Source organism: Drosophila ficusphila, unplaced genomic scaffold (assembly GCF_018152265.1).
Source record: "Drosophila ficusphila isolate 14025-0441.05 unplaced genomic scaffold, ASM1815226v1 contig_106, whole genome shotgun sequence".
Taxonomy (NCBI): Eukaryota; Metazoa; Arthropoda; class Insecta; order Diptera; family Drosophilidae; genus Drosophila; species Drosophila ficusphila.
The window spans coordinates 6,706,777-6,719,801 of NW_025063993.1; the positions used below are offsets into that span (position 1 = coordinate 6,706,777).

General features: G+C 42.0%; 1 protein-coding gene across 7 annotated transcripts in view; it reads left to right on the forward strand.

Moving 5' to 3' along the window:
• The window catches only part of LOC108089037 (Down syndrome cell adhesion molecule-like protein Dscam2), a 47,523-nt gene that overhangs the window by 21,217 nt on the left and 13,281 nt on the right, over positions 1–13,025 (forward strand). For all 7 annotated transcript variants that reach the window (XM_017187136.1, XM_017187139.1, XM_017187138.1 and 4 more), the window contains exons 6-16: positions 615–691; positions 967–1,156; positions 3,344–3,509; positions 6,618–6,708; positions 7,155–7,242; positions 7,386–7,534; positions 7,913–8,036; positions 10,214–10,341; positions 10,942–11,078; positions 11,809–11,951; positions 12,806–12,967. In XM_017187136.1, coding sequence (XP_017042625.1) covers positions 615–691; positions 967–1,156; positions 3,344–3,509; positions 6,618–6,708; positions 7,155–7,242; positions 7,386–7,534; positions 7,913–8,036; positions 10,214–10,341; positions 10,942–11,078; positions 11,809–11,951; positions 12,806–12,967 — 1,455 coding nt within the window. The remainder of the gene's footprint in view (positions 1–614; positions 692–966; positions 1,157–3,343; positions 3,510–6,617; positions 6,709–7,154; positions 7,243–7,385; positions 7,535–7,912; positions 8,037–10,213; positions 10,342–10,941; positions 11,079–11,808; positions 11,952–12,805; positions 12,968–13,025) is intronic.

Below are 13,025 nucleotides of genomic sequence, written 5' to 3' on the forward strand. Positions count from 1 at the left end.
CGCGCTGAGCTCGCTCCATGGACACGGAAGGCGAAAAAATCTTTAACTCAAATTGCCAAATCCAATTTTTTAACGGCCTTGTCACCCGGCTCTCTGTGTGAACCAACCCCCCTGCCAACCCATCCCACCCCCTCCCATTTTCCGCCCACTGTTCAACCTTCGTCTGGCTGACAAACGGCAACACTTTTGTAAAGTGTCACAATGTGTTGGACATGTTGGGGCAAAGGGGTTTTTTTTCTTTGTTTGCCAGGGGAAGGGAAGATCGAGGAGGAGGAGGTGAAGAGGGGAGGCAATGACTGAACTTAATGTGGCACATATTTCGGCTGTCGCAGCCAAGCGGATCCCTGCGTTTTGAGGCCCTTTTTTTATGGGTGGTCCTGCCACATTAAAAATTAAAACTCACACACAAAAAAAAAACACAATGCGAGGTCCTTTGGCTAATAAAAACAAAAGGGGGAAGGAGGAAAGATAATTGTTTCGGTTTGTTCTTGAACTCAACGGTCCGCAGATGCAGATGCTGGCCACGCGGCGTATGCGCAATATTTCTGAGTACCCTAAAGAGGCGAAAGCAATTTGCATAAAATACCGAGTATATGCTTTTTAATTCGTTACAGTCGTCAACCAGAAGTACGCGGTGCAGGTGCACGACGAGTACGTGATGACGGGCAACACGGCGGTGCTGAAGTGCCAGGTAAGCAATCCACTACTCCTCTACACTCCCCCCTTTTTCTCGCAGTGCACCACGACACATCCATCAGCGGGATTTGGCCTTTCCCGTTGGTCAGTGGAACCCGCAACACCGCAAAATTCACTTAGCCCACACAAATCGCATTTATTTCATCCCGTGCGAGAACGCCAACAAAACCGAATACGAATACGAAACCGAAACCGAAACCACAGCCACCGAAGAACCCTGGGAAAATGCTCATCAAATTTGCTTATCTGTAACACCGTTTATTACCGCAGGTGCCCAGCTACATGTCGGAATTCGTAATAGTCACCGCCTGGGTGCAGGACACCGGCATGCATCTCTATCCGAACACGGACATCGGCGGCAAGTACACGGTGCTATCGAACGGCGAATTGTACATAAATAATGCGGGGCCCAATGATGCGTACAAAAGCTACACATGCCGCACTGTAAATAGACTGACAGGTACGTGATAATCGCATTGCCAGCTTAATCGTCCAGCTGACCGATGCATGAGTTGCTCCGGATTCCGGATTCCGGAGCTCCGAAGCTCCGGACTTCGCCACTCCGGACTCTCCGTAGTTCGGAACTTGGCACTCCTCGGACCCCTCGACTCCGCCGGATCAGTCCGGCTTGTTGGTCCCGTGGCGAGGCAGCTATAATTAAGTTGAATAAATAACCAATGAAGAGCACTTTGTGCGGCGCGCTCTGCGTGCCCCGTTTGCCACGACAATTAAGCAGCTTTTTCTTATAGAAACACGCTGCATATTCATCACATTTAAGTCTCAAAAGCAAAGCCTCTTATGGTCGTGGGTTGTTTAAACTTTTGGTGCTTAAATACCAAAATAAACATTGTACCTTTCTTAGTTTCCCTGAAATAAACAAACATTTCTCTTAAATTTTAAAATGAAATGGAAATTATATACCAGTTGGTAGATAATTATTGAATTTTTGATCAAATCAGTTTAGCCAAGATGTTTTCCTTACTTGATTTTATTTAATTTTATTCTGATTTAATACAATGCTGAAGTATTACTTGTTCTTCTTTTATTTTCTACAATACTGCGAACAATTTTATTTAGAAAGTAAATACTGTTCGGAAACGATTTCTGACTGTTCTTCCTAAGTCCCGGCAAACAAGTAGTAGTTTGCCCTCCTTGGCCAAAGTCAATTTGTCGTTTTGTGCATAATTTATGATGCGTGACATTCAATCGTCAGGCAAAGGGCATTGAGCTCTTGGGAGTTTTCCTCCGAAATGGATTCTCCTTTTTGCGTACACATACATACAAGAATATATGTATATATATATCTGATTCTGGTTGTGTGTCGACAGTCAATACGTGAGATCCTTCCGAGATAAATTCTCTCCCTTATTTGAAGTTTATTGTGTGTGAAAATGCGCTTAAGCTGAATTTCTATTAGCCTTTGTGCGCATATTTCACATCATCAATCAATACGATAAAAGTTCACTCCTTTCAACCTTTTTCCCCCCTTTATTCTTTTCGATTTCGCTTTCAAACGAAATCTTTTCTTTATGCGAATCTGAGTGATTGTACGACTGTGAGTTTTGTTTGCCCGCTTTATTTACAGATGTGTTTGCATCTTGAAAGCCGAATTTATATGATGCTCCTGCATTACATTTTAGGAGCCATTTGTGGTCGTCAGCTCACCAGCTCGCCAGCTATTTGCTTAATTAATCAAATTGAATCGAGCCGCAAAAACCGCAGGTTGCGCTCGAGTTTTGGCCAAAAGCGAAAATTATGAGCTGCATATTAGTTGGCCAGGCAATGCGTGTGGGCTAAAACAATGCCAATTTCGGGGTAATACAACCCACTCCCTCTCTCGGTTTTTGGCAACCACTGAAACCAGCCCGAGTGGCACTCATTAAAAGTGTAATACGAGGATGAGGATGCTGTACGGTGGATGGCGGATGGTGGATAGTGGATGTCGGATGTATGTGGAGCGGTCATGAGTAATTCATTTATCAAGCACGGCGCACGCTGTATTAGGTCCTTGTACCTGGCCCACAAAATCCACATTGGGTAGTGGGTAGTGGGTTTTGGGACCGGCTCACGTAATTACAATTTAAACCAAAAATCCATTTATTTAGCACAATAACTCGACGGCCGGCACACACAATGAGCGGGCAAACAATGGGTATTGGGGCTTCCAAAATTCACGAGGAGCCAAACAATGGCCGCCATAATGAAGATGCAGAATTGAGTTAGGCTGCATAATACAGCAGCGATATCTCCGTTCTCCGAAGTTCGTTATAGATTCCCCTGCTGGCTGGCAAAGCATTGGAGGTTCAGCCTTGATTTAGGACCTGTGCGTGTCCTGTCTGCATCCGCATTAAAGCACCAGCCATCCTGCCATAAAAAATTTCTGAGGGAATATATTATATGTATAGAGAGCGAGTCAGGTGTTCGCGGCAATCAAGTTGATTGCTTTCATTTACTTTCAATTAATTAAAATATATGTAGGGATGAGAGGGAAAAGGACCGCAGGACATGCCATAAATTCGGGGCGCTTTAAATCTAAGTAAATGCCGCGGGGGCCTCTGTCAGCTGCCATCACTTGAGCAATTTTTTTCGCATATTTTCCAGCGCTTTTTCACCGCTTTTCTTTCGTTTTTTTTGTACTCTTCCCCAGGTGAAATACAAATTTCCACATATCCCGGCCGCATTATTGTAACAGAGCCCAAGGGCATGGTACAGCCGCGCATCAACGTGGAGAAGCATTCGATGCGGCATGTTGTCCTTAATGGCCAAACAACGTTGCCGTGCATAGCTCAAGGACATCCGGTGCCAACATATCGGTGAGTAAAACACAACAGCCCAACAACCACACGTCCACGTTGCGAGCGCTGCAAAAAAATCAACAAGAGCAGCGAACAGGCGAGCACTTGGAACACGTGGCCGTGTCACAGGACACGGGACACTGGGACACTGGGAGGCAGGATACTGAGACCCAGGACACACAGGACACATAGGACACACAGCTGCGGCTCACAGTGGGTTTCGGCGGTATCCAACCCGCAGCCGCAGTTGGCGCGCACTTTATGACAATGTGAAATATTTAACGCTCTCGGCAAATACAACAAAAAAAGCGGCGAAACGAACCGAAAAGCGAAAAAAATTTTGTGAGGCCCAGGATGTCAGAAAAAATCATAATAAAAATGTCAGCCAAATTGTCAAAATGTGGGGCGTTCGGCGGCGGGGGATTGCCCTTTGGGGAACTCCCACCCACTGGGGGTCGAATTCGAGGTTAGGTTGAATCCGGCAGAGCCTCTCTATGCGATTCTCAAGGGAGCGAGGGAGGTCAGCCTCCGTTTCGGAGGGATAATAAGGGATAAGCCCGTGATTAGACTGCTGGGTTGGACTAAATCAACAGGTCTTAGAGGTATTTACGGTCCATAAACCACAAAGTTTTTTATATATGAAAATCAAATTAATAATGAAAAGGAGAAAAAAGTAATAGAAAAAGAAGTAATTAAGAGTTGAAACAAAAAGGTTGCTTAGGGGCTTAGATAGTGATAATAACTACGTATAATATATTTTTTAAAGTGTAAATGAGCTGTACAAAATTAACTTACATATTGATAAAATTTTCCTTAAACTTAACTTTGCAGAAAATCGAGATCTTAAAGTCTTATCATTTTTAAAAAGCCATTCAATCCCCTCCACTTAAATTCTCGGATAACTTTATCGCATTCCTTGGCCACTGGTAACTTTTTGGCCTCCTTTTGGCGCCCAGGAATTTATGCTTAGGGCCATTTCGGAGTACGGTTAACAGCTGCCAACATCGAAAAGCGCCTACGTACATCAAAGTTGTTTATTGGACCACTTTCGGAGGCGTTTGTCTTGACGCGAGCTGGGGGATACGGGATGTCCTGTCCTGTCGGGGCCACAAATCAATCAAAAAGCCGAGCAGCGTTTATGACCGAAAACGGCAAATTGCTTTCCGAAATGTCGCTCAAGTTTTTAGCACTCCGAAGATAAGTCGATGGGAGGCGATATCCATCTATATACGAATATATACGTAACATATATCCGTGTATATTGGACACTTTGGCACTTGGCTCATCATGGCGATTTTCGGGCACTAAAACATGCATGAAGGCAGGATCCCATTCTTGTCCGAGCAGGATGCCATGTAATATGCCATTGTAGCTGGCAGGCCACGGTTCATGGCTTTGCTCCTCGTCCTCGTCGTCGTCCTTTGTCCTTCGAGCGAAGCTGCTGCTGCTGCTACTGCTTTCTGCTGCTTTTGCTGCTGCTGCTGCATGCATAAAAAATGCGCCCAGGATGTGCCACATCGCGAGTGCCTTTCATTTGATGTCTCCCGCTGTGCGGAAAGAGAAAGGAAACCCAAGGACCTCCGCCGAATCGGTGGAAGAATCGCGGGGGAGGCCCTGCCACTGGAACTGGCGATGAGTTTGTTTGCTGCCGTCGACTGCATTGTTTTTCCGCCAAGACCTGCAGGTCCTGGCTCATAAATGTGAAAATAGTTGGCCATGTTGTTGCTCAGTGCCTGGAACTCTCAGTGTTTTTCGGTGTGTTTTCTTTTTTGGTTTTTTTTTTTTTTTTTTTTTTTTTTTTTTTGGTTTTTTTTGTCCCGCTGGCTCGCATTTGAAATCCTTTCACATTGCATAGTTTCGGGCGAGTGACGCTTTTGTTTCGCCAACAATTCCTTTGTGCCTTCGTGTGTTTGTGCACTCCGCTCCTGGCTTCGATGGCATTCGGCCATATTGATGATGCACAGTTGTTGATAATCACTGGCCATATTTCCAATTTAACAGCATTTCATATGCAAATAGCTCGGAGTCCTCCTCCGTTTGGGAAAATCCCTCGCATCCCATTCCCTCGCATTCCCGGCATTTTCCATGATTTTAATTAAGAAATGCCATGCCAAGGGGCAATGGACATGCCTTTGCAGCGTCCTCGCAAGACGAGAAATGCACTCAAGTGCAATTAAAGCCGAATTAAAATCAATAACTTTATGGCAAAAAATCCAATTGCATCTGCGCCGCCTTGAAAATGTTTTCTGGGGGGGCGGGGCAGCCATCAAACAGATTATGACACGCGCACCAGATAAAAAGCGAAAAAAAACAAAATCTGTTGATTTACGCAATTGAGATATTTTCAACCTCCATATACCGCCAGTATTCGATTTCTTTTGGCTGAAAAACGCATGCAAAGAGATACTCGAAATACCCTGTATAAAACATTTTACCTGAAAATGTAATTAATATTGTTCTTAAATAATAAAACTCTTGTGGTGAACCAAAAATGAAACAGAGGCATCAACACTATTATAAAATGCTAACAAAACAAAAATATTTTCTGCAAAATCAGTGCAAAAGCACTGTAAAATGGCAGCTGAAATGGAAATTGTTAGTTTATTTTTAATCCACAATGTTTTCCCCAAAAATCTTTGTGGCAAAACAAATAAAGCAACCGATATGCCCGGTGTATTTTTGCAATCCGAACATAAATACCCGTTAAATAAGGCAATGCATATGCATATATGAATAAATCCCACACCACGCCCAACCGCCCACTTCCCCTCGTTATGCCCACTTAAGTGCAATCATTTTTACGAACTTTTGAAATATATTTCATCTGGCATGTGGACCTCGACCTGAACAACAAGCCAACAATCAAAGGCAATGTGCAGCTGGCAAAAAAAAAAAAAAAAACAGAAAAAAAGGAAAACTCGCGCTGTGAAATTATTGATAATTCAATCGTCATTTCAATTTGTTTAAAGCCCGCGTACGCCATTCGCATTCAACTGTCAAAATCTTGGATAAATAAAGCGGAAATGAATTTCGCGAATCCCGATTTCCGCCTTGTTTGTCTTTGCCTTTGGTCCTTTGTTTGGTCGGCATTTCATCTCCCTATCGTCCTTTTTTTTCTGTTTTCAGGTGGTTCAAGGAGGAGAACGAGCAACTGCTGCCGCTGCAGCTCAGCGAACGCATCACCATCGTATCCGCCGGGCTCCTCAAAATCACCAAGGTGCGTGGGTTACAGTGAAAAAAAATAATAGCAGACATTTGCAAGTACTAATCACCAATTGGAAATTTAAACAATTTGGAATTATTTAAAATAGTTAAGATATGAAAATAATAAATATTATAAGTCACCAACTTTGCAAACAATCATTTAAACTCATAAAATAAGTTATTAATTTTTTTTTTAGTAATAGATTCCTATTCAGAAACCAGCAATTCAATTATTTAATATGTTCGTTGAAGCACATTAAGCATTTCTTGATAATCTTCCTTTAAAAATCCGAACCTTTATACAATTTCAATATCCATTCCTCTTTGATATGCAAAAATGGTGAAATTTTTTCGTTGCACCCTTAAAGGGCGTAGTCAAAAAGGGGGGTGGGGATGTGGGATGGGGGTTTGAGGGGATAGGAAACCCTGCTGATTGCCAATTGATTTCGTCCATTGCAGGCACGTCTCGAGGATAGTGGAAAATATTTGTGCTGGGTGAACAATACGGCGGGCGAGGAGACCATCCAAGTGTCGCTAACGGTGACAGGTGAGTGTGTGGGTTTGCTTCTAGTGTGTGTGTGTGTGTATGTGTTCGTCTGCCGTGATGGCAGAGAAAAAGAAGAGAGAGAAAGAAAGAAGGGTACTCAAAACGTTCCTACCTTCCAACCATCCAACCATCCGCAAACACAGCTCCTTTGACGGCACACCTGCAGCCACAGGTGCAGACGGTGGACGTCGATAAGGATGCGCAATTCCAATGCATTGTCTCTGGCCATCCGGTCCACGATGTCAACTGGCTGCACGACGGCAAGCCCATCCTCAGGGACAACCGCGTCGAGGTGAGTAGCCATTTCACCCACCCATTCCATTTTATCGTCCATAATTTAATTGGCCATCTAAGAATGAGGCAAAGAGCTTATTGGTTGCATTTTACTATACGTTGATATTTATTTTCCTCTATTTTAAATTGTAAAATATTGTATTTAAGGGGAATTAAAAAGTTTTGTAAATTTTTTGAGTGGTTTAAGCATTATAAAAATATTATTAATAATATGTTTTGATTTTTAGTTAAATAATAAAGTAGTTAATGTATTTTTATCACGGTTTTTAAGCATCGCCAAAACTTTTTATATTTGTTCCCCAATGCTCGTATCGTTTAAGACCTGTTTAATTTAATTAAGGAAATTTATAATTGTTTCTATGAATCCCCCTATCAGATCCTCACCGATCCTCCTCGCCTGATCATCAAGAAGGTGCAGAAGGAGGACCCCGGCATGTACCAGTGCTTCGTGTCCAACGAGTGGGAGCAGATCCAGTCGACAGCCGAGCTGCAGTTGGGCGGTGAGTAATGACATTGCCCGCCCACTTTGGCTAATAAATTGGCCATCCATCGTTATGGCCATTAATAACCACTTATGACCGCCCATCCACACACACCCACAACCAAACGCACACATATAACAGCCCACTCCCATAACATTCCGTCTCAATCAAAAGCGTAATTTCCTCCTCGAAGCGAAGGCGAGTGACGACCGCAGACCGCACAAATAAATGTTTGTCATAATTGCATTTCATTATTTTCTAATTTAGCAAATTGCTAACATTTTTCAACAACAACAGAAACAACAAATCACAATGGGCCAACAACAATGGGAAGCTGGCCATAAAACGCAGCGACGACGACTTAATTTTATTACCAGCACTAAAAATCTAGCCACAGACACTAAACAGCGGGGCATGGTCTTTAAGGGCGGGCGGATTCTAGTTGGAAGGGGGGAAACAATGGTATCGCTTAGCTGCCTTAGGGCTACACACACCCCCACACACCCACATACCCATACCAACAAACAAACGAAACAGGAACAGGATGAATCAGTGCGCTTTGAGGGGTTTATGCGTGGCCCCAATACGATTAATTCTAATCCGGGATCATGAGCATTATGGCTGGAAGCAGATGTGAGCAGTTAAGTAGGAGAATTAAGTCAAGTAATATTTAAAAGAAAACCTTAATTTCCTCATTGTATTTGCTCAATAAAAACCTTTTGCGAATTAAAAAGCTTTATACCTATTAATAGATTTTTTAATAAAAGGAAGCAAAAAAGACTTTAGGTGCATATACCTGAATATTTATTGTTGATATTTCATTTATTACAATTTTAAAAACATTTCCTGATTCCACAAATTTATACTTTATTTTTCTTTTTCAATACTTTGATTCAATACATTGTACTTAAAATACTTTTAAATTCGCTTCAAAGTCCAGATAGAAAAACCCGCGCAAATCATAAATTTTTCAAATCAGCCGCACAATCTCCCATATTGGACACATCCTATTGGAAGGCTAATCGCCTTTACTGCCATTCGATCCGTGTTATCTCGTTATTCCAGCCCACATAAACATCTTGACAAACACATTCGCGCTTTGTCGCTTTGGCAACATTTTGTGATTTGCTTTTAGGCGCAAGCGGAAATTGATTTCGATATATTATTGGCATGCTTCGCACAATGAAGGCTGAGGGAGGAGGGGAGAAACAAGGGGGGAGGAAAATCAGGAAGAGGAAGTAGAATCCCACCCACCGCCTTCTTTTCTTTCGGTGTTAAAAGCCCAACCACCCACCACGCCCCCCAAACCACCGAGAAAAGCACCATTAAGCGGCCGGATATGGCAGCAATTGTGTCAACGCTGCAACTGTATATGTACCTCTGTGGTGTATCTATATATGTGTGTGTGTGTGTCTCTCTTGTGGGTGTGTGCGTGCTAGTGCAAATAAATATGGCAGCTTATAACTGGGATTGCCAGAGCCAAAAAATCCTGCCACTGCGCCAGAGGAAATTGATACAATTTCCATCAGCTGGATGGCATTTGCTCGCTTGTCAAATGCATTTTCCGTTTGCTTTGGCTCAACATAAGCAATTCGCAAGGCAGAGCAGCGAGTTCTGAGCAAATGCTTTGCCAAAGAGAAGTACAAATCCTATTTTGGCCAAAGAAATGTGTTCCAAAAGGATGCTGAATTCCCCCAACACAAATTTCATTAATGCTTCCCTGGTTGTCAAAAAAAGAAATTTTTTAACAGAAGCATTTTGTCATTTAAAAGTACTATGTTTTCTTTTTTTTCACTGCAAGCTATTGCTCATATTATCGAAAACTTTCAACGAATAAGAAATTTCTTCAGCACTGCATTGCAAATATTTATTTTTCCCCCTTTCGAAGTATTGGAGTTCCTTTGAAAGATGTTTTAATGAAGATTTCCACAGCCATTGAGATGCTACCCATTCATGTGCATAATTAAGAAGCAAGTCATCGAAGCAATCAACTTTCTGCAATCAAAAAAGTAAAGTTGAAGGCAGAGAAAAGACACAAGCCCACCACAGACAAAAACACATGTGCAGCACAGCCTTTTCAGGAGGCACTAATGAAACCCACACATACGGACATTTCCTTTCCACAGAGTCCTTTCCCCATTTGAGCAAAGTTTTGAGCTGACTCCCCCGTCCTTCCCATTAAACTCTCATTTCAGATGCCTCGCCGGAACTGCTTTATTGGTTCTCGGAGCAGACACTGCAGCCGGGACCCACGGTTTCATTGAAGTGCGTCGCCACCGGAAACCCACTGCCTCAATTTACATGGTCCCTGGACGGATTTCCGGTGAGTTGAGCCACCAAACTCCGGCTGAGCTTAAGACAGGAAATGCAGGCAGCACTTCCGTTTGCCGAAAGTTAAGCCGTCATTAGCAGCTCCGATTTAATGCCCAGATATTTGTCACAGAAAGAGGATGTTACCTCGAAAATAGACACACACATTTCAGAAACCGAATTCCCCTTTTGTCCAAACATCTGGCAAATAAAAAATAAATATAGAAAATCCCAACCAATCCGAGCTCTTGTGAGAACACTCGAGTCTGAATACTTGGGATGCCCATCTCTTGCCTTGCTTTTTCCTGCTTTCAGCTCCACTTGAATTTTTTCGTTTCAAGAATTTCGGTTCTATTGCCTTTTTTGCCTGTCCATATTTTCAAGGATTTGTTTCGTTTATTTGCATAAATTTTCGTTTTCCTTCTTTGAGTCCCACTCGAACTTTCCACTGCAAATTTTATGCAATTTCAATCAATTTGATTTACATGAATTTTTCATTTGAACCCGACTCTCTCTCTGTGATTTCCCCAAATCTCCGAGCAACTGAACCACTGAGCCGCTGAGAAGGGCTCTGCTATTTGGCGCACTTCGATAACGAATTTCCCCACTTCAGATACCAGACAGCTCGCGCTTTTTAGTGGGTCAATATGTTACCATCCACGACGATGTCATCAGCCACGTGAATATATCAAACGTCAAGGAGGAGGACGGCGGGGAGTACACCTGCACGGCCCAGAATGCAATTGGCAAGTGAGTAGCCGCAGTTCCATAAATAAAACACACTCGCCGCGCCGAGCACTTTCCCATAAGGGTAACCGTTCGCCTGAATGGCTGGGTTATGTTGGATGGGCTCTGAAAAGGGGCATAGAAAGCATTTCCATGCTAAATCATAAATTTAGTTGTATGTTAGCTGGAAAAAAATCAGAAGACTGCAGGCAGAAAAAAAAGAAACCGACACAATGGGCAGGCATTGTTTGCAGCCAGGGGAGCGGCATAAATCCAAACAATTTGCTGAGCCAGCCAAGGCAACTCCCATCTAGAGATGGAATAGCTGTCCAGAATCAAGCACGAGGAATCTAAAAAATAATATATATATTTAAAAAGGAATATGCAAACTAAAAGAAAAGATATTTCAAATTCAGGACTTTTGTAGTTTGCAGCTTTATTAAACATTTGTTTACTTAAAGCTTGTATAATGATAGCTAGTTAAAATATAATCTGTAAAAATAAAATAAAGAAGTTTAATGAATAAATAAAATAGATTTCTTAGTTAAGTTTTGAATAATTGTCCGATAAATTGTTTAACTGGTGTTCATTGGGATAAAGCTCCTAATTCCACAATTAAAGGGTGTTTAATTAGATACCACACTGATTAAGAAAAGCACTTTAAAAATACAAATATAATATATATAGTATATAGTTTCCTCCCTTTCACGATCCCATCTCCATTGCTAAACGTCTGCCAATGTTTTATTTCCAGAGTATCGCACAGCGCCAAAGTGAACATCTATGGATTGCCTTACATACGCGAAATGCCAAAAATAACAGGAATTTCTGGCTCTGATTTGATTGTTAAATGTCCCGTGGCTGGTTACCCCATCGATAAAATTCACTGGGAGCGAGGTGAGCCGTACATAAATATATCTTTCCGTCCGTCCATCCGTCCATTCGAAACATTCGGATATGCGGATATGCGGATGCGCTGCTATGTGTGCCATATATATAGTATTTGATTTCTTTTTGGTCAGTTTGATATTTCGCTTTATGCTTATTTGCCTTTTGGCCAGTTGTTTGTTATTAAAAATGGTATGTTTGTTATTGCGCATATCAGTGAAAATTATTAAAACTACAAAATGAACGTTATTTTTTTGTGAAACTGTTTTCATATGGTTTGGAGCGAAAAATAAATTTAAGCTCGAATTCGCGATGCTTTTTTTCCTATTAATAATTATCTTTGCGCGCTTGCATGTGAGCGTGTCAACATGCATTCGTGTTTATCATGGGGGATATTGCCAAAAAGATATACCAAAGTCGAAAATATATGAGTCGAGGCCCGGAGAAAGAAACGCACTTGCGAGTTCTTGTTTGAATATTTAAATTTGTGCAATAAAATATGAAGATGCAGCTAAATACGCATAAATATTTAAAAAAGTCAAATAAAAGGATTTTAAATTGTTTCATAGATAAGAATTTGAAGAATGTGTTTCCCGCAACTGCATCAATAAATCCACCTTTGTTTTTCTTATTTCTTGATCAAAAAGGATATGAAAGTATCTCACTTTTTCACTGTATGCAAATAAATTAAGCTAGCCAAAAAAAAGGAGAGACACCAAATGCTATATGGCCAGACATAAATCGCATAACTTTGTTTTATGGTAGCAGCCAAATTAATTGCCAACCCGTTTCCGCTTTCTCCCATTTCTTTCGCTGCTTTTTTCCTTGGGATGGTTGAAATAAATAAAAAAACAATAACAAAGATGGGCAAACGCTGCCCATAAATCGGAGGCAGCGTGCCTACAACAATGGCACCTTAATTATCGAGCAACTGCAGCGCCTCGAGGACGCGGGCACCTACACGTGCATGGCCCAAAACAAACAGAAGCAAACGTCGCGGCGCAACGTGGAGATCCAAGTGCTGGGTAAGTGTGTTTGCCAATATTTAAAGTTAGAAGTAGAAGCAGAAGCTGCTGCAAAAAA